General features: G+C 45.7%; 1 protein-coding gene across 1 annotated transcript in view; it reads right to left on the minus strand.

Annotated features, from left to right (window-relative positions):
• Window positions 1-26,932, minus strand: part of LOC115090803 (testis-expressed protein 47-like) — a 97,216-nt gene that overhangs the window by 61,486 nt on the left and 8,798 nt on the right. Inside the window, exons 2-5 of the mRNA XM_029600317.1 lie at window positions 18,866-18,938; window positions 5,993-6,096; window positions 4,062-4,126; window positions 431-626 (exon numbers count right to left, since the gene is read on the minus strand). Coding sequence (XP_029456177.1) covers window positions 431-626; window positions 4,062-4,126; window positions 5,993-6,096; window positions 18,866-18,938 — 438 coding nt within the window. The remainder of the gene's footprint in view (window positions 1-430; window positions 627-4,061; window positions 4,127-5,992; window positions 6,097-18,865; window positions 18,939-26,932) is intronic.

Consider the following 26,932-nt stretch of genomic DNA (forward strand, 5'->3'; position numbering starts at 1 on the left):
GAGCAAGTGATCGTACCTCTGCGCTCGCAACACCACTAAAGAAGGTTTCACAGTATGCAAAATCTGTGCAGATGGTACTTTTCCTTTAATTTGGGCCAGGGCTGGGTTTAGGCACAGGGAGCACAGGCACATACCTTGGGTGCCAAATTCTGAAGATTCCCAAAAAAAAACTAGGACTCCCTTTGCTGCCATCTGATTTCTGGGGGCAAGATCTCCCATACCTGGTCCTCCACCTACTGGCACCATATTCTTAAATCCAGCCTTGATTTGGGGTGCTTATTTATGTATATTTTATGTAATGTATTTTATTCTATTGCAATCACTTTGGGCGATCCTTTGGATTTGACTAAGTGGCATATGAATGTAAATTTAATGTAATGTAATATCTATGTAATTGCATGCAGAAATTATTAGTGGGCCCCTGGCTTACCGTGGGCTGCAGAAGCATATGCATTCCAAGTTTGAGTAATTTGGTGATACATTCGTTGATGATGCGTTCTGTAGACTCCTCGTGAAAGGGCACTTTCTTGTTAGGGATATCTAGCAGCTTACAGCTCCACTGCTGGAAGAGCCTGTTGGGAATATTATGTGACATCACCAGAATTCTGGGCTCCAGAACCAGGGCCCTGAAATGTGTCAGGTAAACAAGAATTAAAAGTGGAGTTTTATTGTCGCTGGTTAAAAGTAAACAAAATAATCATCCTCTAATCACCAAACTAAAATTCACGATTGTTTGGGAAATTGACAGAACGAGAACAGTGTTATTTTCACTATATTTCTATTCCAGTGCTGTGTTCTAAAAACTGTCAGGTTCTTCTGGTACACAACTTTTCTAAGGAGTATTAATAGTGACTTGAGCAGACTCCCTGCCTATATCCACAGACACCTGTCAGTTTTCAGCAGATAGGAAAATTGGCTCTTACCTGCTAATTCATTCCAATAATACCACAGATCAGTCCAGACAAGTGGGTTTTGCCTCCCTACCAGCAGGTGGAGTTAGAGAAACAAAACTTTGAGGCACTGCTACATAACTGAGAGTGCCACCTACAGTCCCTCGGTATTGACCTGTACCCAAGCCAAGATGTAACATCAAAACCCCTTTCTCAGGCTAACATGGAAAACTATAGGGTTGGAAACCCCCCACAAACTGGAGCCCAAAACACTCCCAAAACCTAATCTGAAAAACCCAAACCATGATCAACAACAACTGCCCAAATATCCTAAAAGGCAAACCAACTTGAACCACCAGCTGGCAAAAAACAGAGGGGCCAATGGAGTAAGTTGCGCTGAAGCTGCCGCAGGTTTGTACGCGCATTTTCCCGTGAAAAGTCCTATACGAGGATGTAATAAGGGTTTTGTGCATGGGAAAAAAGCGCGTATGAATGTGCTTACAGACCCGCAGTTTTTCCTGAGCAAATGCATGCTAACGGCATGCAAAGGAGGCAATTAGCTAATCATAGGCAATGCAGGGAGTTGCACTAATACTAGTGCGGGTTTTTTACTGCCATGATCAGGGCACGACTTAAGTGTCGGCGCCAACTCGGAGGGGCCTATGACGGCGTGCGAGCATCCTGAAAACCATCTAGCTGAGCGCCTATCTTGGCGTCCGAGTGGCCAGCTTAGCTAGGCGCTTTTCTGGGCGCCCAATCATATAGATTCGCGACCAAGCGCCTAGCTCAGCACCTGAGCAGCAAGATTATCTAGGCGCTTTTCTGGGCGCCCAATCATATAGATTCGCGACCAAGCGCCTAGCTCAGCACCTGAGCAGCAAGATTAGCTAGGCGCCTTTCTGGGCACCCGAAAGTATAGCTTCGCGACCAACTAAGTGCCTAGCTTAGTGCCTGAACAGCAACATTTGCTAGGTACCTTTCTGGGCTCCAGAGAGTCCATATTCTCTCCCGGCTGAGTGCCTATGTTGGCCCCTGAGCATCCAGATTGGTGCCCAGCTGAGCACTTATCTTACTATGCCAGTGTAAATTCGCATCAATGAAAATATTTGCCATGTTTTCTGCAGCACAGTTATTGGAAATCTTAAAAATACTTTCCAGGGTCATACTTTCACTTAATAGGGAGATCCGTTCACTCGCTCTCTTTTATGTGTGAATTTTGAGCTCTGATTCGGCCGCTTATTACATAGGCCCTTACCACCCTTAGGTAAGCGCATTATTCCGTACTTGTGCGGATTTCTGCAAGCAAATCATCTGCATAATTTATTTTTTTTTACATCCCGCGGAAGCGGCAGCTTCAGCCGTGCACGGTGATCAAAACCCGCACTGTTTTGCCATGGGTGTTATCACATCGGCCCCATAGTCTTTTGGCAGTGACAGGATGGGTCTCTGGACTGATGTGTAGTATTACAGGAACGAAAATTAGCAGGTAAGAACCAATTTTCCTTTCCTGAACATACCCAGATCAGTCCAAACAAATAGGATGTACCAAAGCACCCCTAGACTGGGTAGGTACCTGAAAGACCCGCACGCAGAACACTCTCACCAAAGAACGCTTCTTCATGCGCCCTCACATGTGAAGAACAGGTCCCTGCTGCAACAGATTCCTGTGTACGAGAAACCAAACGGGGGAGTCTACCAAGAGCCATCGCAGATCCACATACCATGGTCTCCTGAGCCAAAATGGTGCCACCAAAAGCACCATCCCTCTGTGACCCTCGACCCTCCAATGATTTCGATAAAAGAGCGAGAGGTGCCCCCCCCCCCCCCCCCATCTCCTGTTCCCTGGGGTGGATCGGCAAACATTCATTGGGCAGCTCAGGAGGTTCCACTACCTGAGCTGTCTGGGACAAAAGGACTGAGACCTACCAAAAGATTGCTCCTCTGTAGGGTCGTAAACGCTTGGAACCCCTAGTACGACCCTTCCTGCCAAAATTGCATGGTGTCTGCTTCTTATCCTCTGGCAACCGAGGAACCGGGAATTCACCCCACTTACTGGCCATTTTTCAACTCGCTCCCAAACAAGAGCAAGCCTTTAAAGAGCCATTTCGTAAGATTAGCCTTGGAGGTCGCATTGGCTGACCAATTTCTCAGCCGTAACTGACACCTGGCTACTGTTACCGAAGCCACCCTCTGGCTAAGTTGCGGACTAAATTGCAGCCTGCATATGCTAAAAAGGCAGCGGCTGATCCCATAACTGCCCTGGAATTCACTCCAGAGTCATCGACCTCCTGAGAGAGAAGTAAACAAGAGTGAGCCACCAGGGAACAACAAGAAGCTATCTGCAAGGTCATTGCCACTGCTTCAAATGCCTGCTGAAGGATGGCCTCAATCCTCCTATTGTGCACATCCTTCAAGGCCACTCCTCCCTCCATGGGGAACAGCTGTCTGCTTAGAGACAGCACAGACAAGTGCATCCTCTTCCAGAAAATGCAGATGCTCTCTCACCACTAGGATCCAGGGGTACAGGCCTTCCAAGGTCCGACCCCCTTTGAAATCTGCCTCCGGGGCGTCTTACTCAAGATCAATCAGTTCTTGAATGGCCTCCATAACAGGGAAAAACAAGAGGCTTTAGGCAAGAAACCAAAATGGGAATTTTTTTTTTTTTGGCTCAGACTTGGAATCTGCCCCAGGTACTCCCAGCATCTTCAGCATCTGGGAAATCAGTGCAAGTAGTTCATCTTTATGAAAGAACTGCAACATAGTCGTATATGGTTCCAGACCCGGAGGAATTTCCCCATCCTTCTTCTTCTCTAAAATGTGAAGCAATCCCCAGTAGGGAATGCACGTCCACTATCTGCTGAAGATGGAGAATACTGGCAGGCTGATGTCACTGCAGGAGTATATATATACTGTGACATCAGTTTGCTCCGTCTCCATCTGCTGGTAGAGGTGCATAACCCACTGTCCTGACTCCATCTGTCTGAGTGCTAGGAAACTTGGATTCTCCCTGCTACTCTCTCATTTCCAGGAGGGAAGAGGAGAGGGGAAACTCTTGCCCTAAGACCTCTTCCTATGGATGCTGTCATCTTAAATCCAGCCCTGTTGGTAAGTATTCCAGCAATTATTAGCTGCACTTTAATAGTGAATGAATAGAAAAGGAAGCCCTCTCACCTGTCTTTTTGCTTCTTCATTTTCTTCAGATCCCGCAAGACAGAATAAAGGACATCACTAGATGACTAAAATAAGAGGATATGAACTTTTATGGTTCTCTTTCAAATTATGCATCAAATTCAGACATGTCAAGCAGTTATTTTAAATGAGGAAGGAAAAAAACCCAAAGAAAAAATAAAGATGCCCATCTTCCTAGTCTTACCACTGTTCAATCACTTAAAAATGTCTTATCTTCAGGGTATCTGCATATACAGGGGGTATGCAAAAAAGGCCCCAGTATTATGCACGTTAAGTGGCTCTTTGAAAACAGCCCTGGTGTGTATGCAGGTAAAAGTACGCACAGAACTCAATTTCGCACACACTTTTACATGTAATGGGCCTGATTTTAAAAGCATTTACATGCTTAAAATTGGGTTTTACACATGTAAATGCACTTTACTTACCAACAGGTTCTCACCGATCTGCATGGCATGCTCTCCCTTTTGGTGTAACTCAAGGCTCTGCCCTATCTGATGTTTTGTTCAACATCTATCTTACTCCTCTTTGTCTCCTTTTGGCCAGCCTTGGGGTACACTACAGACTATATGCCAATGATATCCAGTTTTTTCTCCCCCTTAAAACCAATTGGGATCAATCTGTAAAATTTGCATCAATCTGTCTTTCTGAAATTCAACAATGGCTTTGTTCCAATAAACTCTCACTAAACCATGATGAAAGCAGGATTCTTGCTCTTTATAGGCTCCCAGTCAGTTTTTTAACTTCTCATATTCAGGCCACAGGTTAGGAAAATGGACGTTTGTTAATTGAGCGTCCCTTTTCCTAACCTGACCGACAGCACCCTTTTTTTTTTTTCCGGGACATTCGAGTTTTTTAGTTCCTCTGACTTAATATTGCCTTGATATTAAGTCGGAGGAAGTACAGAAAAGCAGTATTTTCTGCTTTTCTGTACACTTTAGGGGCTCCTCCAAAATTAACGCCTGCTCAGGGCAGGCGTTAATTTTGGCGAGTAAAAGTGTGGTGTCGGGCACATTTCTTTTTTGCATCAGGGGGAATAGATAATAGCCTCATCAAAATGCATCAGCACGTGATGAGTGCAATTACCTACGTGTGCGATTGGACGCGCGTTTTGACGCGCTAACCCCCATTTTGTATTGGGGGTTATGGATGCGCGTCCAATTGTGGGTTCAGCCGTGCGTTGCAGCCAGCAGATGGTATTGTAGCAGACTGATTGTGATTAATAATTGTCAGTTAACAATTTCCAATTCAGTAAGCAATCTTGCCATCACTATTGTCCAACCCGCGGAACCGAATAGCGCCCTCAACATGCAAATGCATGTTGATGGCCCTATTAGTTATTCCCACGCGATTCAGAAAGTAAAATGTGCAGCCAAGCCGCACATTTTATTTTAAGAAATTAGTGCCTACCCAAAGGTAGGCGCTTGTTTCTGCCGGCACCGGGAAAGTGGCAATATTAAGTCAGAGGTCCCAAAGGGTAAAAAAAGTAATAAAAAAAAAAGAAAACAAAATTTTTAAATGGGCCGGCGGCTGTCGGGTCGAAAACTGGAAGTTCAATTTTGCCGGCGTCCAGCTTCCAAGCCCGTGGCTGTCAGCGGGCTTGAGAACCGACGCCGGCAAAATTGAGCATCGGCTGTCAAAGCCGCTGACAGCCGCCGCTCCGGGCTAAAAGGAGGCACTAGGGACGCGCTAGTGTCCTTAGTGCCTCCTTTTGCCCGTTTCTACCGCTGGGCCTCATTTAAATAGAGAATCGCGTACACAGGCAAGTGGCCTGTGCACGCGCCGGGAGAGCGGGCGTTCATCCGCTCTCCCGCGGACTTTACTGAATCGGCCTGAAACTGCAGTACTTGATTATTTTCAGCTATTTTACAGAACATTGGAAACACTTTCTATAAAATGGTGATCATGTGCCTTACCTCCAGAATATGAACAGCATAGGACGGATAGAGAAGCAAGAGTCCTGTCACTCCTTCTCCTTGGTAATAACGCTGCAAACTAACAAACAGATGCTCCCAATGTTCTGCAAAAACACCCAAAACAAAGGAACATTATTTTCTTAGATATTCCTGATATTGTTGAACACAGTGGGCATGTAAGCTTATGTCGTGTGACTAAAGTGTGATGTAGTTAGTGCACTTTAATTGATGCTCTAAATTGCGCTAACATCAGCCATTATCACACACATGTGGTATTTATCATACATACTAATGGCTAATGTTAACAACGTGCAAATGAAGCAGATGGTAAAATGCACATGTACTTTACATACAGAGGTATCACAAAAATAGAATTACACCTCTCTAAGGTATATTTTTGTGTATTCATGCACTTGGGAAGCAGTTTGCATGTGTACTTTTTTGCTTCATTAATAAATAATGAGCTATTTTACATACTTTTTCATCTCATTAGCTCATTAGCATAGATTTCATGTTAAAACTGTTGCAAGCCAATTTATGCACATTAAAAGTGCTGTTATTACACATGAAACTAGCTTAAGTGCACTAAAAGTGCTTTTATTGCTTGTTAGCGCTTACAGTAGCATCAACACAATTTAGTACATTCTCCCCTTAAAGGATAAAAGCACTCCACAATTCTCTTCTGGCCTCAAGGTCTAAGTCTAACCTGTGATCCTCAGTAAAATGAGTTTGGTAGGTTTCATCTGAGGCAGGATCTCTGTTTGAGCTCAAACTAAAGCACATTTCTTAGGCAGTGGAAGTTGACAATAGAGGTGTTTCACTGCGAAGTCCTGCCCCTTCGACAGGGCTGGCGCAACGCACTGTGCAAGCCGTGCATTTGCACAGGGCGGCGGTCTGGTTCATCAGTGGCCAAATTGAGCGGAGACTGCGGAGCCATCCGGAGAACTCCACCCTGCGGACAGCTGAAGTAGAGAAAAAAAAGCTGCGGGATGCTTGACAAACCCCTGCCTGATCTGATGTAGGGAGAAAAAAAGCACATCCTATGCGCAAGCCAGCAGCAGGAGCAGTGATGTCATCTCCTGCTGTGCAGGGTCAGTCTCACGAGAAGAGCATGAGATCTCACAGCTCCTACCGCGAGACTGGCTCTGCAACAGTAGGAGATGATGTTACTCAAATACAACCGTACTCCTGCTGCCGGCTTGTGCGGGGTGAGGGAGAATAATAAACCGTGCTAGGGAGTCCCTGCATTTGGAGTGGGAGGAGGAAGAGACTGGGAGTGACTGGGTGAGAAGGTGGGGGAAGAGCATAGGGAAGAGGGAGGAAGAAAGTGATGAAAGCATAGAAAGGGGAGAAAAGAGCAAAGGATAGAGGGAAGGAAGGGGGGAAAAGCTGAGGTAATGAGGAAATAAGGTGAGAAAGGGGAATCATCAGATAATAAGGGGTGAGAAGGAGAAAAATCTCTAGAGGGACAGAAATGGGGGAAGAACTGAGGTAGTGTGAGAAGGGGACAGAGGGAAGAGCCTCTGGCAGGAGAGAAGGTGAAAAGTGGGGGAAGGAAGAAAGACAGTGAGGGCCATGGGAGGAAGAGCTGAGGCGGTGAGGTAAGGAGTTGAGAAGTAAAGGAAAGAGCTGAAGTAGTGAGGCCACGGTCTGCCTGGTGGATCCCATCCATTCGCCAATGACCTAAGTAGAGAAGAGGCTTTGGACTGCCGGCAGACCACATCCCACCGGCAGCTCAAGTGGAGTGGAGGCCACCTTGTGATCCCAACCCGATAGAGGCCAAAGTGAGGAGATGGGCCCAGAGCTCCCAGGGGAGCAATTAGAAGAAAAGGTAAAGCCCGTGTGTGTGAGGCAGCATATGTGGGTGTGTTCACACAGGGCAGCATAAAAGCTAGCACCGGCCCTTCCTTTTGAAGACCATCCTCTTTAAAAAAATGTTACAAACCCCCTCCCCCAGGTTCCAACCTCTCTGTAGTTCAGTAGGGTCCCTGGAAGGCCCCTAGAATCCCAGGGACCTATTTTAAGGTAAGAGTGGGTCCACAGTGTGATTAGGAGGGGATGGGGGGACGGGACGGAGCAGTAGACTATCAGGGACTTATTCTAAAGAAGGAAGAGGTCTGGGGTTGGGATGCCTTTTAGGTGGACATTGGAATAGGGTGGGGGGGGGATAACATTTTGAAAGAGGAGGAGTTTGGGAAAGAGGACAGGATGTCACCACATAACTTTTGCTTTTTTTTTTTTTTACTTTTGCCCCTGCTGGGCTGCCTCTAGAGGTGGTGGGGTGGATGGGGCTCTACCCAGACCCAGGGTTGTCTTTTCCATATTGGAGGGGTCGCTTTAGGACTGTGGCTAACCCTTTACATTTCATGCAGGGAGCCTTGGGACATTCTTTAATGTCCTGATGCTCCACCTGACAAGTTAGCTAGGACTCCTGAGCCGTAGCTAACCTTTTGGCAAATAACATGGCTTGTGTTATTTTTGGCAAGCCATGTTATTTGATTTGCATGAAATTAGATATAGATTAACTGCTCTGCAAGCATTTGAAAACTGTATGCATGCAAAGCAGCTCATTTCAATATAGGGCGGGTTTTTGCCAAAATATTGCCGCAATAAGGGTATATTGTGTGATAACCAGCATTTTTGTGTGAAGCTCCACTCTGTGACACTCTCCATTTACAGATGCCACCTTTTCCTTGGCACCAAAAAGAAGTTATGATAAAAAAGAATTAAGTCTCAACAAACAATTTTAGGTCACACCTTTTCATTGGATTAACTTCAGTAACTAGCTTTCAACAGTTATCTTCTCTTTATCAGGCCAGGGAAGAAAAAGCACAGATACATTGCGTTTAAATAGTTTTAGCTTGCTTTCCTTCTCCATGAACCTATGAAGAGAGGGTATTTCATGAAAGCTATGCAAAGATGTATGAGTTAGCCCAATAAAAAAAAGTCTTACCTACAACTTGTTTGCTGTCCCTTAATTTTATATATCCACGTAGACTAACATATCAACCACGATACTTTGCTCAAGATTTAAAAAAAAAAAAAAAAAAGCTAGTTTATCTTGGATAGTTTGGGAGTTGTATTTCGAAGTCATTTACCATAGCTGAAGATTTTCCTCCTCTGCCCATATAAAGGTATGTGTAGGCTTTTATGGTATGCATACTTTTAACTGCACAGCAAAGAAGCATTCCTCAAGGGTGAAAAATTAGGGATGTGAATCGTTTTTCAACGATTAAAATTATCGTCCGATAATGTTTATATCGTCTTAAATCGTTATAGAACACGATACAATAGAAATTCTAACGATTTATCGTTAAAAATCGTTAAATCGTGTTAGTGCGCACTAACTCGAGTTAGTGCGCACTAACTCCCCGTTAGTGCGCACTAACTCGATTTAGTGCGCACTAACTGAAAATGATACAAATAAACACTTTCCAGGTCACTGAAGGTCAGTTAGGAATGAATATGTGTTCCTATTGGCTGGCTGCCCTCTTATCTATTGATGTTACCAAGGTTACCACTGAGGTGATGGTTGGGGGGATGGGAAATGGAACTGGAAACTAACGAACACCAACAGAAAATGAAACAAAGTGTTCACACTTCCCAGGTCAGTAAAGGTCACTTAGGAATGAATATGTATGTATGTATTCCTATTGGCTGGCTGTGCTCTTATCTATTGATGGTACCAATATGGTTGGGGGGATGTGAAATGGAAACAGTTGGAAGCTTGACAAAAAAAGTAATGTAATGATCAGCACTCACCTGACTAGAACTTGTTTGTTTATTATTTTTGTTAGCAGGCACCTGAAATGCTAGTGCATGTTGAATTTGCCAATCACTGTGCATTTTAGAAAGGTGGTCCTGGCTGGAACTGTACACAGTTCAAATATATGTAATTGATTGTTGGTAAGTGTATTTTTTAAGTAGCCACACTGGCACCAGTATGTTTACTTTTCCTCCTACTTAACTCACTAGCTCAGCTTTGTAAGAAGGGCTTCTCTGCTTGTGTGTTGTTTTTGTTTGGTGTGAGGAGAGCAGAAACATCAGATCTTTATTCAATCTACTACAGTCATCTCTTACAGTGCCCTATCCCTATTAATACCAGGAGTGTTGTGATCTTCCTGCACACAGTGCCCTAACCCTGATACCAGTCTGAGACAGCTCCCTCCCTGCATTACTAGTGAGAGGCTGGCTTCACAGACAGGGGGGGAGCTGCCTGACCCTCACTCCTGACTTCCCCCATGTCCCAGCTAGTGAATGGTGTGTGGGTGAGGGGGGGGGGGGGAGGATGGTGAAGTCTGAGACAGCTCCCTCCCTGCATTACTAGTGAGAGGCTGGCTTCACAGACAGGGGGGAGCTGCCTGACCCTCACTCCTGACTTCCCCCATGTCCCAGCTAGTGAATGGTGTGTGGGTGAGGGGGGGGGGGGAGGATGGTGAAGTCTGAGACAGCTCCCTCCCTGCATTTCTAGTGAGAGGCTGGCTTCACAGACAGGGGGGGAGCTGCCTGACCCTCACTCCTGACTTCCCCCATGTCCCAGCTAGTGAATGGTGTGTGGGTGAGGGGGGGGGGGGTGGATGGTGAAGTCTGAGACAGCTCCCTCCCTGCATTACTAGTGAGAGGCTGGCTTCACAGACAGGGGGGAGCTGCCTGACCCTCACTCCTGACTTCCCCCATGTCCCAGCTAGTGAATGGTGTGTGGGTGAGGGGGGGGGGTGGATGGTGAAGTCTGAGACAGCTCCCTCCCTGCATTACTAGTGAGAGGCTGGCTTCACAGACAGGGGGGAGCTGCCTGACCCTCACTCCTGACTTCCCCCATGTCCCAGCTAGTGAATGGTGTGTGGGTGAGGGGGGGGGGAGGATGGTGAAGTCTGAGACAGCTCCCTCCCTGCATTACTAGTGAGAGGCTGGCTTCACAGACAGGGGGGAGCTGCCTGACCCTCACTCCTGACTTCCCCCATGTCCCAGCTAGTGAATGGTGTGTGGGTGAGGGGGGGGGGGAGGATGGTGAAGTCTGAGACAGCTCCCTCCCTGCATTACTAGTGAGAGGCTGGCTTCACAGACAGGGGGGAGCTGCCTGACCCTCACTCCTGACTTCCCCCATGTCCCAGCTAGTGAATGGTGTGTGGGTGAGGGGGGGGGGGGAGGATGGTGAAGTCTGAGACAGCTCCCTCCCTGCATTACTAGTGAGAGGCTGGCTTCACAGACAGGGGGGAGCTGCCTGACCCTCACTCCTGACTTCCCCCATGTCCCAGCTAGTGAATGGTGTGTGGGTGAGGGGGGGGGGGGAGGATGGTGAAGTCTGAGACAGCTCCCTCCCTGCATTACTAGTGAGAGGCTGGCTTCACAGACAGGGGGGAGCTGCCTGACCCTCACTCCTCCGGGGTATTGTGATCTTCCTGCACACAGTGCCCTATCCCTGATACCAGGGGTGTTGTGATCTTCCTGCATGCAGTGCCCTATCCCTATTAATACCAGGAGTGTTGTGATCTTCCTGCATGCAGTGCCCTATCCCTATTAATACCAGGAGTGTTGTGATCTTCCTGCATGCAGTGCCCTATCCCTGATACCGGGATGTGTGCAAGAAGATCACAACACCCCCGGTATCAGGAATAGGGCACTGTGTGCAGGAAGATCACAACACCCCCAGTATCAGGAATAGGGCACTGTGTGCAGGAAGATCACAACACCCCTGGTATTAGGGATAGGGCACTGTGTGCAGGAAGATCACAACACTCCTGGTATTAATAGGGATAGGGCACTGTGTGCAGGAAGATCACAATACCCCTGGTATCAGGGTTAGGGCACAAGTTCTAGTCACATTGACTGATCACATTACTTGTTTTGTCAAGCTACCAACTGTTTCCATTTCCCATCCCCCATATACTGTCAGTAGGAAACTTGGTAACATGAATAAATAAGAGGGCAGCCAATAGGAATACATATTCATTCCTAAACTGACCTTAACTGACCTGAAAAGTGTCAAATTGTATCATTTTCAGTTAGTGCGCACTAACTCCCAGTTAGTGCGCACTAACTCCCAGTTAGTGCGCACTAACTCCCGTTAGTGCGCACTAACTCGAGTTAGTGCGCACTAATCGGAAAAAAAACGATTTTTAACGATTTTTTAACTAAAAAATCGTGCCTAAGACGATTTTCTTGCCCTGCCACACGATTTCTATCGTTAAGACGATATGGAAAACGATTCACATCCCTATGAAAAATAGCATGTGCACATATTTCCACAAGTATGCACATTATTTTTCTGCCTCTTGACTGCCCGCAAAAAAGAGCAGGGGCTAAGAAAGCAGGTGCTTTCAACACACACACACATCATTCTAATTTTCAAAGAGAAAATACCTGTGTACTTTCTTATGGAAAATCAGCATCGGCAGACAGATGAATCCAGAACCAGTGGGTTATGCACCTCTGTCAACAGATGGAGATGGAACAGAGCAAAGCTGACATCACAGTATATATACCCCTGCAGTGACATCAGCCTGCCAGTATTCTCTGCGCAAAAGCCAACTGTGGACAAACTAACAAAACTTGAATAACACCAGATAACCATTCCAGTACTCAGTCAACAGGAAACACTGAGCTCAGACAAAGAATGTATTAACACTAGTCTAGGGATGGGATTAACACCAGTAACCCTTGGACCAGGTAGCCATGCGGGAGGTTCAGAGCACAATTAATCAGCAGCCAAGGGCGAAAAGCTGGATTCATCTGTCTATCCTAAGGAAAAGGAAATTATCAGGTAAGTAGTAATGTCTCATTTCTTAGCATCTAGACAGATAAATTCAGAACCAGTGGGATGTACTCTAGCTACACCTGAACAGGGCAGGAGGCTGCCCGTGGTCCAGTCAAAACTGCACATGCAAAGGCTGCGTCCTCTCAGGCCTGCACATCCAGAAGATAATACCTGGAAAAGGTGTGCAAAGAGGACTTCATCGCAGCTCAGCAAATGTCGACAGGAGATAACCATCTAACCTCCACCCATGACACTGCCTGAGCCCTAGTAGAATGAGCCCTAAACCTGACTAGTCAATGGTTGCTCAGCATCCACATACACGGCCGAGACTTCCTCCTTAATCCAGCGAGCTATTGTAGCCCGCAAAACTGGCTCACCCTGTTTACCTCCACTGTGGAGGATGAACAGGTGATCTGTCTTCCTGAGAGGTTTAGAAACCTCCAGATACCTCCATGTCTCTTAACATCTAAGGGTCGCAACAGGCGATATTCCTCTGTATCTCTCTCTCTATCCAGAGATAGCAGGGAAATGGACTGATTCAAGTGAAAATCCGAGACTACTTTTGGCAAAAAGGAAGGAACAGTATGCAACTGTATTGACCTTGGAGTCACTCAAAGGAAAGGCTCCTAGCAAGACAAGACCTGGAGCTTGAATATTCAATGCACAGAACAAATCACCATAAGAAATACCGTTTTCAAAGTCAGTAACTGGAAGGGCACTGGTAACCGCAAGGGAGGAGGAACATGTTTCACTACTTTCAAGAAACAAGCCACATCTGTATGAGCCAACAAGGGTCTACCATTCACATGACCCCTGAAACAGGCAAGAGCCGCTAAATGTACCTTTAATGAATTAAGGGCCAATCCTTTATTCAAACTATCTTGCAAAAATTCCAAAATGAGCGGGACCTGAACCGAGCGAGGAAGAATCCCTCAATCTTCACACCAAGCCTCAAACACTCACCAAACCCGCATTAGGCTAAGGAAGTGGAGAGTTTTCTAGCTTGTACCAAGGTGGCAATCACCGCAGTAAAATATCCACACTTCAGCAAGCGATCCTTCTCAAGGGCCATACCATAAGACAAAATCAAGTTGGATCTTCGTGAAGAACAGGCCTCTGCCGCAATAAATCCCTGTGTGCTGGAAACCAGAGTGGGGGATTCTACCAGGAGTCTTTGCAGATCTGCATACCATGGTCTCCTAGGCCAGTCTGATGTCATCAGAAGCACCTTCCATCTGTGACTCTTGACCCTCTGAACCATTCTGCCCAACATGGGCCATGGGGGAAAGGCATACAGCAGCTTGTCCTCCGGCCATTCCTGTATGTTAGCATCGATTCCCAAAGACTTTGGATCTCTCCTGCGACTGAAGAATCGAGGAACTTTCGCATGGCGAAAAGTCATCAGCAGATTCAGAAATGGAAGACCCCAGTGATCCAGACTCTTGCTGCTGATAAAGTCTGCTCTTACATTGTCTTTTCCTGCAAATGCGAAGCTGAGATCCCCTGAAGATGCACTTCTGCCCATTCCTTAAGTAGGTCTATTTCCTGTGACACTTGCTGGCTCTTGGTTCTTCCCTGCTGATTCATATAGGCTACTGTCTTTGCATTGTCCGACATTATCCGGACCACTCAACCCTGCAACCTGTCACCGAACTGCAAGCATGCCAATCTGGACCGCCTGGGCTTCCAGTTGATTGATGTTCCAAAGAAACTCTTCTGCACTGACACTGAGCTCCCCAGGCTTGGAAGCTTGCATCTGTCATGAGTACTAGCCAGTATGGTGAACTTAGGGAGACCTCCTTCCTTAGATGATCCACTTTTAACCACCACTGCAGTTGAGTGCAAATTTCCACCAGCAGGTAGAGCCAAATTGATTAGTCGTGAGACTGTGGGCTCCAACAAGACAGCAGAGTGCACTGAAGAGGACGCATATGCACCCTCACCCACGGCACCACCTCCAGGGTTGCCGCAATCAGTCCAAGCACCTTCAGATAGGACCACACTGTTGGACGATTTGTGTTCGTCAATAGATGCACCTGCACCATCAGCTTCTGAATACGGCTCTCTAGCAGGAACACCCTGCCCTATTCTGTGTCAAACCGAACACTGAGATACTCTAGCGACTGAGAGGGCCGGAGATTGCTCTAGGTCAGGTTCACAACCCAACCTAACTCCTGCAACAAGGAGATCACCTTGTGTGAGATCCAGAGGCTCTCTTCCAAACTCTTGGCTCGAATCAGCCAGTCATCCAACTTCAGATGTACCAGGATCCCATCCTTTCTAAACTCCGTCACCACCACTACCATGACCTTGGAAAAAGTTCTGGGTGTGGATGCCAAACCAAAAGGAAGCACTCAAAACTGATAATGACACCCCAAAACCGCAAAACACAGAAATCGTTGATGCTCTTGTCAGATGGGAATATGCAGGTATGCCTCAGACAAATCCAGAGACATCAGGATCTCCCTTGACTGTACTGCCATTATCACTGAGAACAAGGTTTCCTTGTGAAAATGAGTCACACACAAATGATGGTTGACTCCTTTGAGATTCGGGATGGGACGAAACGTGCCCTCCTTCTTGGGCACAACAAAATAAATGGAATATCCGCCCATTCTTGAAATGTGGGAACTGGAACTACAGCCCCCAGGCTGGACAATGTACACTCCACTGGCTGTCTTTTCTGTGGAGAGTGCATGGAAGCAACATGAACACGTCCTGAGGAACACAGCAAAACTCCAGCGCATAGCCCTCTCATATCACCTCTAGAACCCACTGGTCTGTAGTGATCTTGATCCACTTCTGATAAAAAAGAGAGAGACAACATCCTATCTCCTGTTCCCGAAAGTGGGTCTGCACACCTTCATTGGGAGACTTGGGGTCCTCCACTATCCGAGCCTGCTCCCCATCTGGGCTGCCTGGGATGAAAGTTCACTGAGATTTGCCAAAAGGTCAAGTCCTCTGAAAAGCTGCTCCTCTATAGAGACTAAAATGTCTGAACCCCCTAGTACAATCTCTGGAGCTGAAGGTATGTGGCACTTGTTTCTTATCCTCTAGCAATCGAGGAACTGGGGACTCACCCCACTTATTGGCCATTTTCTCCAACTCCCAAACAATAGCAAGCCTTTAAAGGGTAAAGGTTAGATTTTGAGGTTCAATTGGCTGATGCCTAGCTGCTGATGCCTAGCTGCAACTACCGAAGCCACCCCTCTGGCCGAAGTGCAGACCAAATCGCAGCCCACATCTGCCAAAAAGGCGGCTGTTGGTTCCATCACTGCTCTGGAATTTACTCCAGACTCATCAACCTCCTGAGAGAGCAGCAAACAAGAGTGAGCCACCAGGGAACAAAAAGAAGCTATCTGCAAGTCATTGCCATTGCCTCAAAGGTCTGCTTAAGGATAGCCTCAATTCTTCTATCTTAGGCATCCTTCAAAGCCAATCCCCCTTCAACGGAAATAGTCATCCATTTGGTAACGGCACAGATAAGTGCATCCACCTTTGGAAAACGCAATAACTCTCTCGCAATTGGATCCAGGGGATACAGTCCATCCAAGACTAGTCCCCATTTAAAGTTGCTTCGAGGGCGTCCCATTCAAGATCAATTAATTCTTGAATAGCCTCTAAAACAGGAAAGAAACATGAAACTTTATGCAAGGAAACCAGAATGGGATTTTTTTTGGCTCAAGACATGGATTCAGCCCCAGGTACTCCCAGCATTTTCAATATCTGGGAAATGAGATCTGATAACTCATCTCTATGAAAGAATCGCAACATAGTTCTATAAAATTCCAATCCCGGAGGAATCTCCCCATCCTCCAAGGATTAAGAATCGGTCTCATCATCCATGCCATCTGGATCCCTATCGGTAAAACCAGCTCCAGGCATACTCCAATGCTTATCCGCAGCACCAAGCATACAGGATTTCACTGCCTGTGACAGGATAAGGTTGGCCAGGGCAGAGAACTGTGCCTGAAGAAAAGACTGCAGTCCTTGAAAAACATCCAGCCAAAAAAGGCTGAAGGATCCATGCCAAGACCCGGGAGCAAGTATCCTGAGCCCACTGAACTATCTTCCCCTGCTGACGGACCACTTAGGGGAGCCCCAAGATCAAGCGACTCTTCTAGCAGCTTTTTCTATTCCTGCACCAGGCTGGGAAGAGCCGGGCTTAGTAAAATCAAAGGGGGGTAATTCCCCCTAAGCCTCCAAACAGCGCTAACACAAGTTAGAAGGAAAGCTAGGCTGAGATGCCTGAATATGACACGCCACGCACAGGACAAGGCACTTAGCTTTCATTGTTATAGGCACCATCAAATATGGTACACAACACTGTGCAGAAATAAGCACGCAACTTGAGCTCCAGCAGGATGCTCAAAGAATGTGCGTAAAAATACGTGTGTGTGTTATGCGTGTAAAAATAGCATGTGTGTGCACTCACAAATGGATGCCCTGGTTGGCATTCCTATGCTCATAACTAGGCATCAAACTAGGTGCCCTGCTAGGCACTTAACTAGGCGCACAACTAAAATGCACAACAGGCCGCACAATCAGGCGCAGAAGCCATCATCCAAAGGAACTGAAAAGGGCAGTATACGGTGCACAAAAAAGAATGTGAAGGCGCTGCCGTGGCCTACCACATGGCAAACCAGGAGTGGGGCCTAGCCACAAGGGCTGCTCAACTTGCCAGGCTGCCCCCCCCCCCCTCCCCGACCCCTGAACAACACTGGAGGCGGAAATGCCCATTGGATCATTCGCCAAGCACAGAGAACCGGGGGGCGGGGAGGAGGAATCATACTCAACTCCCCTTTTAAGCTCACCCCATCCCAGCTGAGTACAAGCACGGTCTCCGGCTGCAGCGGGAAAGGGTATGTACTTTCACCACCGCGCTTGGCTTCCTGCACGTGCTTTTCGGCAGTTTTTTGTTGTTTTTTTTTACAGCTAAGTCCATGCCAGCTCAAAAGCCTGCTTCCAGACCAAGGTACTCATCTGAGGGACCATGGAGATCATCTCAGGAATTCTCAACTGAGGGAGGAACCTTAAGGTATCACCACGGGACATGGGGCAAATTAATTTCTTTCTTATTTTCTCCTAAACTTTAAAGCAATCCCCAGTAGGGAGATGCACATCCACCATCTGCTGGAGACAGAAAATACTGGGGAGCTGTCACTGCAGGGGTATATATACTGTGATGTCAGCTTTGTTCCATCTCCATCTGCTGGTAGAGGTGCAAAACCCACTGGTTCTGGATTCATCTGTCTAGACTCTAAGAAAGTGACCCCTAAATTATTACAAAGCAGAATGTCTTATGTTTCAATATAAAATCTTTCTACAATATAAAAATATACTTTAAAAAATTAACTTGATACCATTGAAAATGGCAGGTTTCAATCTGATCCTCATGACCCATCCAGCCAATCTGGTTTTCAGCTTGAAATTCAAAATAGCCAGGTGGAGGATTTAACTAAGAATCACTGATAAAAAGCAATGGGCAAACTCCAAAGGATTACATTCACATACAAGACACTCTGATTCTGATCTGCCATGTCACATGCTAAAGGGGCAGATTTTAAAAGCCTTACACGTGCAGGGGGTTACGCACGCCGAGCCTATTTTGCATAGGCCCGGCAACACGTGCAAGCCCCGGGACGAGTGTATGTCCCGGGGCTTGAAAAAAGGGGCAGGGTAGGGGCGGTCCGGGGTGGGGGCGTGGCCTGAGGCCTTTGTAGGGCCACTTGGCCGGCACGCACAACTTCTAAAATAAAGGTCGGGGGGGGGGGGGGTTTAGGCAGGGGAAGGTGGGGGGGGGGGGGGGCGGAGGGAACAGGGAAAGCCATCAGGGCTCCCCTAGGGCTCGGCGCACACAAGGTGTACAAGTGTGTACCCCCTTGCGTGCGCCAACCCCAGATTTTATAACATGTGCGCGGCTGTGCGTGCATGTTATAAAATTGGGTGTAGACTTGTGCGCGCCGGGTTGTGAGCACAAATGTACGCCTGCGCGTAGGTACTAAAATCTGGCCCTAAATGTATGAACCAGCTATGTTTGGCATGAATGCAAATTATAGTATCGCCTTAATGTATCTAAGAGCAAAATCTATTTTCACATAGGAGAGCAGGATTTTTACCTGATAAATTCCTTTTGTCTTCCAAATTAGGGGAGATTTTTGCCAGAAAGATTAATCTGTGAAGAAGAGATTTCTACACAAAACAGAACAAGAAGTCAGTCCATGGCAAGACAAATTCCAGGCAAACAGAATAAATGACTAACATACAGGTCAATACAGTAAAGTGCGGCCGCGGTTACCCTGCTTCTAACCCGCCTTCTACTCACAATTTGGCCGCTTCGCTCGACGAAGCATACGCCGTGACGTCATGCGCTTCGCTGGCTAGAGCGCTCAAATTGACGGGCGCTCAAGCCAATGAAAGCACATGAACGCGCGTGCGTGACGTCACGGCGTACGTCACGCACGCCCGTCCATGTGCTTTCATTGGCTTGAGCGCCCGTGCACTATGGGCGTGTGTTCGTCCGTCTTCGCCGGTGGGGGCCGCTGGAAGCCGCTTTCGCCACCGGCTGCCCCCGCCGGCTGCCCCCTCCGGAGGACGGCAGAGAAGGCTGAAAGGGCTGAAAAAGAAACAAAAAGTAAGTTGGTTACACTTATTCACATATTTTACATGTCGAGTCACTTCGGGAGGAGGGGATTTTAGGTTTTACATATTTTACATGTCCAGTCACTTTGGGAGGAAGGAATTTTAGGTTTTCTTTTGGGGGAAAGTTTGCCGTCTACCCTTACCCCTGCCTCTAACGCAGGGGTAGGGGTAGGCGGTAAATTAGCAGGTTAAACGCGCGGCTAAACTGCAGGTTAAAAAGGTGATAGTCGGGGTGCACGTTACTGAATGGGGGGAATAGCTAATCCGATCGTTTACATCTCATATACATGCCGCGGGCGGAAGGGGTTACTAGTTGATTTAAAGAGGCGGTAAGAATGGGTTAAAGGGGATAGTGAATCGCGGGTTGGACTAACGCGGCCAAATTGTGAGTAGAAGGCAGGTTAGAAGCAGGGTAACCGCGGCCGCACTTTACTGTATTGACCTGCAAGATACTCTATTAGTGAAACACAGCAGAAACACCAAGTTCAAAAATATTAATTTTAAATAACATTAGAGGATCAGTGCTCTTCAGATTCTTCAAAACATCAATCTATCAAAATATCTGGCTCTATTATTTCCTCTCAACTATATTCTTGGGTTTCCTTTTGGGGATTTTTGGCTGATAGATTTATTGGAATATAACATGGCAGTAAAAGAGGACTGGAAGGCTCTTCTGCATACTGCTCCCAGCATCCCCCAGGAGAGGAGTCCAGAGGTCACCGCAAGCGATCCAGGGATTGAATTCCACAGCCCCAGCTTCCAGAGACCTCGCACCCTTTGCAGTAGAAGAGGACTGGAAGCTCAAACCCTTCAATTCTTTGAGTGACGATCAAGTTAATGGTGGTTAAAGAGGATTGGTTCTATGTCGGGCTCACAGATTGAATTATACTCAAGCACTGCACGGAATTCAAGAATACGGGTAGTACCTTTCATTTTTTATGAGCAACAAAAAATCCCCAAAAAAGTGAAAAATAAATCCAAGCGCTTGTGGGACCCATGATTTTATATGACCGATATAGCGGTAGAAACATCATACTTGGCTAAGTTACTGCTCTATGTTATGAGGGTCCCTTCCTACTATTGAAATGTCTTTAAGGTGCTTTCTCACATATGGGCACTCTGGGGCAATATGCAGCCCCACAGCCACAGCAGTCGGAGCAGCACAGCTACAGATGATAGCCCTAATACCTTTATGGCACAAGAAAACTCTAGAGCTAGTGGAGGGCAAGTGGCAGCTAGTGCTGCAATGCTTAGCATTTAAATGCTAAACAGGGTGGGGGATGAAGTTGAACTGCATATATGTCAAAAGGGACACTGAAGAGCCACAGTAACAGTGGGTCAAAGGTTAGCTGGCATGAATGGAAACATTGTATAAACAGGAGTGCTATCACATTGACTTGTCTGCCATATTTAAATGTTCAGTAATTAATTGTATTGATTTTTCAAGGCTAGCAAACAGCATGTCAAACCACAGTATTCAAAAGGCCAGGTTGACGGTCCCCCAACACGGGCCGTGTCGGGAAGGACCTGGAGTCAGCATGAGTTCTTGCAGAAGCATGTCAGTCCCACTCTCCAGACACACACACACAACAGTCTTATAAATATAGTGCCATCCACTGAAAGGTTCCCTCAAAGAATTCCAGCAAAACCTTGGATCAGACAGGACAAACAACCTTAAGGGCAAGGACAACAATTTCCCTATTAGCCCTGCACACTCTCTGCCACTACTACTAACAAATTGCCTTTTCCACTCACTAGGAAAAGCCAGCACATTAAATGTCAGGTCAGAAAAGACAATGGAAGTTTGAATTTGATGCGTTAAATAGCAGGTGTAAAACATTCACACATTCTTGATATCGTGCATGCATACATTTATTATAAAATAGCAAAGTATACACAAACATTCAAACCATGCCCTGACATGCGCTAAACACATCCACTTTGCTCATACATACTTTCCTGCACAAACACATTTTACCTGTTTTTAAAATCTCTTGTAAATACATAACATCAAACATATGCATGTACAAGGTGTTTTACACGCGAAACCCCTTTAAAAATATGCTTCCACAGTGCATGTGGCTCTAGCTAGGTTAAAAATAAGCATTCCTAAGGTATGTTTAGGTCAGGGGAGGTAAATGGCATGCACACACACACGTTTTCCAGATGTATATGCACTATTTTACCCCTCCTGAGCTGTCCACACAAATAGCAGGTGCAAAAGTCTTCTAGAGTGTATGCTTTACACAAGCAGAAAGAAATAGCCACAGGTGAACACAGTAAAAGTACCCGCATGCAGCTACACAGGTTATGTGAAAATTGCCCCTAAATGCTAAAAAAAAGATCCTGAATCCAATCCATAGCATTGGTTTTAAGTACAGCAGGACATAAATACATGCAAACGTAAGGCTTGGCAAAACCAAATGAAACATGGACAAACTGATGGTACAAGAGCAAATGTATAAAAATGAAAACAAAAATAAAGAGGAATATATGAGATAAGGGGGAGAAATTTTGCTTTGAGTTTGTTATCTAAGAGATATAAGTAAAACAGGAGGTAGGAGTAGCCTAGGGGTTGGAATAGCAGTCTATGAGCCAGGAGACCAGGGTTCAAGCCCCATTGTTCCTTTTGACCTTGCACAAGTCACTTTACCTTCCATTGTCTCAGGTATAAACTTAGATTATAAATCCTCTGGGGATAGGGAAAATTGTACAGTACCTGAATATAATCCACTTTGAAGTGCTAGAAAAAGTGTGAAAAGCAGAATATAAAAATCTAAATAAATAATTACTCAAATTGGCACAAAGACTGCAGGCATTTTTTATCTGTGGTACAATAGTATGATTTAGATAAGAGCATGATTGATGTTTAATGAGAAAGTGTCACTTGCCTAACAATCAAGGGTTGAGTGGGTGGGAAAGACAGACACTAGAATTAACTATCTCCTGCTTGCTTATTACCTCAGACACACACAAACTCTAAAGAATATATCCCATTATTTCACCTTTCTCCAGGAAAGGAATGCAGTCAGCACCGATCTTTCAAAATGGGGGCATGATGAAGGACCTGCTGTGTCAGTGCCGTATCTTTACCTTTTTGTTCATGGGGGACTTTTGTTTATTAGATAATGAATGCAGCCCATTGAATTGTGATCGCATATGCTCAACTGCTGGAATCTGCTCATAGTACACTCTGCATATTTTACATCACCCACCTATTACATACTTGTTTATTTATATTATCTTTTAGATAGCACAAGTCGGCATTTCCTAATGCTTTTCAGCCCCTGAAGCAGTGTCCTCGAAACATGGTTCCATGTTGGGCTCACAGACTGAATTATACTCAAGCACTGCAGAGAATTCAAGTATACGGATAGTACCCTTTCAATGTTATCAGCAACAAAAAATGGAAAAAAAAGTGGAAAAAAAGTGAAAAAAAAAACCCCAGTGCTTGTGGTACCCATGATTATATATGACTGATATAGTGGTAGAAACGTCATACCAGGCTAAATAACCGCTCGGGGTTATGAAGGTACCTTCATTCTGTTGAAATGTCTTTTGTCTCAAAACTTTAAATTGCATATCTATCATCCAGGAGTTTTTCTTGTAATTGATTGTTTGATACACTTTTGGATGTTGACTTTTTTTGTATGATTATTCAGAAAGCATCTTAACACATGAAACCAGCTGTGCAAAGCTGCTTGCAGAGTGATAGAGCCTGTACCTAGTTCATGTCCTTTTGCATGTGCATCCTGATTACCCCCTAGTTCTTTCAAGGCACTTAACTTCCAGGGGTAGGAAGCTCCACAATTAAACTCTCGCTGCAGGCCCTGCCAGGCCTAGCTCATGGTCCAGGCTTTGCAGCAGACCCTGCTGATGGGGGAACAGCAAATCCTCATTCTGAACTATCAGGGAGGCCATTCTGGCCATGTCCTGGGCTGAAAAGTTTGGTTTCCTTGCTGGGGGGGGCATTTCGGTATGAACCCACCTCAGCAAAACCAGCAGTGAGTGTGCATGTGCGAGAGTACCTGAATACTAAGACCCCAAGCATGCTCTAAATATTGCGTGTACTGAAAAGTATGCATGTACTTTGGGAAGTGAAGATACATGTATTATCAAACCTGCACAAACTGCTCCACGCAAGTTCTAAAATAGTTGATCGAATCTGCGTGGAACCCTATAGACATGGATATGGGGTTGCGCAGATAGGTTTGAAAGTTAGGCTTTGTGGAAGTCTGCACATGCTTTTAGCTGGGTGGAGGAGGGCAATTTATCCAGGTAAATGGCTTGAAAAATTTCCATCTATTGTTTAACTAGAAGTATAAGGGGCAAGTGTCACTAAGCCAGCTAGTAGCAGGTTGTGCAGCCATTTCTGTATTTATTTAATATCATTTATATTCTGCCAACCCATGATGAGATCTCAGCGGAGTACAAGAGCATTACAAACATACATTAATCATAAAATAATGAACATAATCCACATCCAATAATTAAACAGCAGCATAAATATAAAAAAATCAGAGGAGTAATAAAAAATCATAAGACATAAGCAATAAAACAAGAACATTAAACAAAAATTGGGACATATAATAAAATGTAAATACATAAAAATCAATCAGGCAAGGCCTGGTCAAAAAATATGGTTTTACTTTGTTCCGAAAAGTCATGTAACAAGTCATAGCTCTAAGATCAGTTGGCAAGGTACTCCATAAATTGGAGCAACCACAGAGAAAGCTCTAGCTCTAGTTTTAAAGATTTAAATGAAGAAACAACCAGAGCACATATACCAGTAGACTATAATTAATGGGCAAGAGTATAAATAGTAAGGGCAGAATGCAAATGAATAGCAAGAGTGTTAACAAGAGCCTTAAAGGTTAAGGAAACAATGTTAAATTGTATTGTCCAAGATACAGGTAGCCAAAGTAATAGGTGTAAACTGGGAGAAATATGATCAAAATGTGAGCATCCTGTTGTCAACCTAGCAGCTGACCCATTAGAACTATGTATAACGCTGTCAGAGCATTCCCCACTCATCTTCTCAGATAAGTGATTAAGAGGTCATAGTCAATCTGCGTAAATGCATTAGTTTATGCACTATTCTAAATTAAGGATTTCTACAGTCATTGTCTTACTTCCTGAAGCAGAAAGCATTGGCTGTCGAAACATTGCAGTGTTGACTTTGGAATGTTGACAACCTGCAAGACCTGCAAGACCTTGGTGTGAGGGAGTGTACAGAAAAGTGAGGGTGTGAGGGAGTGTACAGAAAACTTTAAAGGAATGGGCACAACTGTCTCATCTGGTCTTCCTTAAGGCTGAGACCCATAGGGAATCCTGGGTGGAGCCCTTCACCGGAGTATAAGACCTCTGGGCCTAGAAAGGTTAAGCTAGATACGACTGAATACCCCGACCAGCCAAGATGTGGTTGAGGTGGGAGTACTCCCTTGACTACCCTACCTCATGATCATTGGATGGGACTGTCCAGTGTCCACACTTCAAGTATCTCTGGAACCAGTTTACAACAGGTTCGTCCAGCCACAACTATGAAGAGTTGAGACTTTCCAGAACTCTTTCCATTGGAAGACCCTGATCATTTTCATAAAGACTTTAAGACTCCTAAGTACCAGAGACAACACAGAAAGGACAAATATACCCTTGCTGCTAATTTAGAGGCAGACGGGGAGAAGGGTTCAGAGTTGGAAAGAGAACAACCACCCACACAGAATGTCATATCTGGCCCCTTGGAGTGGAAACCGGGGGTAATCTGGGGAACTTTAGGAGGGCTCAGAGGGAGGATGAATCCTCTAAGTGGGCCCAGTAGCATATAAAAAGGGTGATGGAAAGATAGTCCCAGGAGTGCAGCTTACAGACCCGGTTCCTCCCTATTTTGTGATAAAAGGGGATTTACTTTCCAGAGTCACAGAGGGAAGTGTGGAAGGGGACATGATACAACAACTCCTGGTTCCCAGACATTATCGTCAGTTAGGATACAGTTCCCTTCTAGGGAGTTACCTGGGGGAGGAAAAGACCAGGGAAACGATACTGGCATAATTCTATAGGCCGGGCCTACATAAACAGGTCCAGTTGTAATGCCGGTCCTGCCCTACCTGCTAGTTCACAAAGCCTCTCATACCAATGGCTATAATAGAGACCCCTTTTGAAAGAGTGAGCATGGATCTTGTGGGGCCACTAGAGACATTGACTCAATCAAGGAAATAAATTAATTCTCGTCATCCTAGATTATGTCACTAGATATATTGAAGCAGTGCACCACTACAGAATATGAAGACACCGATGGTGGTGCCCACCCTAAGGAGGTTTTTTCACGACATGGGCTGCTCAAGGAGATCCTGTTAGATCAGGGTACCCCTTTCATCTCCAAGGTAATGAAACAACTTTGCACCTTGCTCAAGGTAAAAACTCTGCGTACCTCGGTATATCACCCACAGATTGATGGCTTGGTCGAGTGCTTCAATGAGACGCTCAAAACAAATGCTGAGGAAATCTGTGGATGAAGACTGCAAAAACTGGAACACATTACTATCCTACATGCTGTTTGCAATCCGTGAAGGACCACAGAGATCAATGGGCTTTTCCCCTTTTGAGTTACTATATGGGAAGAGACCGAGAGGAATCCTGGACATAGCTCATGAGATTTGGGAGGATGAAGCAAACCTCGGGCATAACCTCGTGGACTGCATGCTCTGAGTGCAAGATCACCTAAAAAAAGACTGGTGAGGTGAAGAAAAGCTTAAGAATTGCCAAGCCCGAGTTTACAATTGTCCCACGGTCCAACAAGTATTCCAATTGGGCAACCGTGTCCTTGTCCTCCTCCCATCATCAAAAAGCAAGCTGTTAGCCTGTTGGCAAGGACCCTGTGAAGTTTTGGATAAAACCAGGCCTGTGGATTACAAAATAGTTCAGCAAGATAAATGAAAGAAAACTCAAATCTACCACTTAAACCTCCTGAGGAGTGCAGAGTGGTGCAAGAAAGAGAGTTTGGTCCAGAAGTCAGACCTGAAGCTCATGTTCCTTTCGGAGTACAGCTGTCCACTACATAGACAACTGACTTAAAGATGGTGGTAGAGAAAAAAACAAAGAGATCTTCTCAAACCTGCCCGGTAGTATCCACCTGGTGTAACATGATATCATTATGTCTCTTGGAGTTGTGGCACAGCAATGACCCTATTGGATTCCCAAAGCCAGGCACCATATCATCGAGACCGAAGTGAAGGAGATGCTCCACCTCAGGTTAATAGAGGAATCTAATAGTGATTGGTCCCCACTCATAGTACTGGTGCCAAAGCCAGATGGGAGCATAAGGTTCTGTATCAACTTTAAAATGGTCAACGAGGCCTATCTGATGCCATGAGTGGATGAACTGATTGAGCGTCTGGGATTGGACCAATTCATTGCTACCCTTGATCTTACCAAAGGGTACTGGCAGGTGCGTTCTCAGCACCTGGTGGACTTTTACAGTTCATTGTACTCCCTTTTGGCCTTTATTGAGCTCCCCACAACATTGGTCAACCACCTGCTCAGCCCAC

This window comes from Rhinatrema bivittatum, chromosome 4, assembly GCF_901001135.1.
Source record: "Rhinatrema bivittatum chromosome 4, aRhiBiv1.1, whole genome shotgun sequence".
Classification (NCBI taxonomy): Eukaryota; Metazoa; Chordata; class Amphibia; order Gymnophiona; family Rhinatrematidae; genus Rhinatrema; species Rhinatrema bivittatum.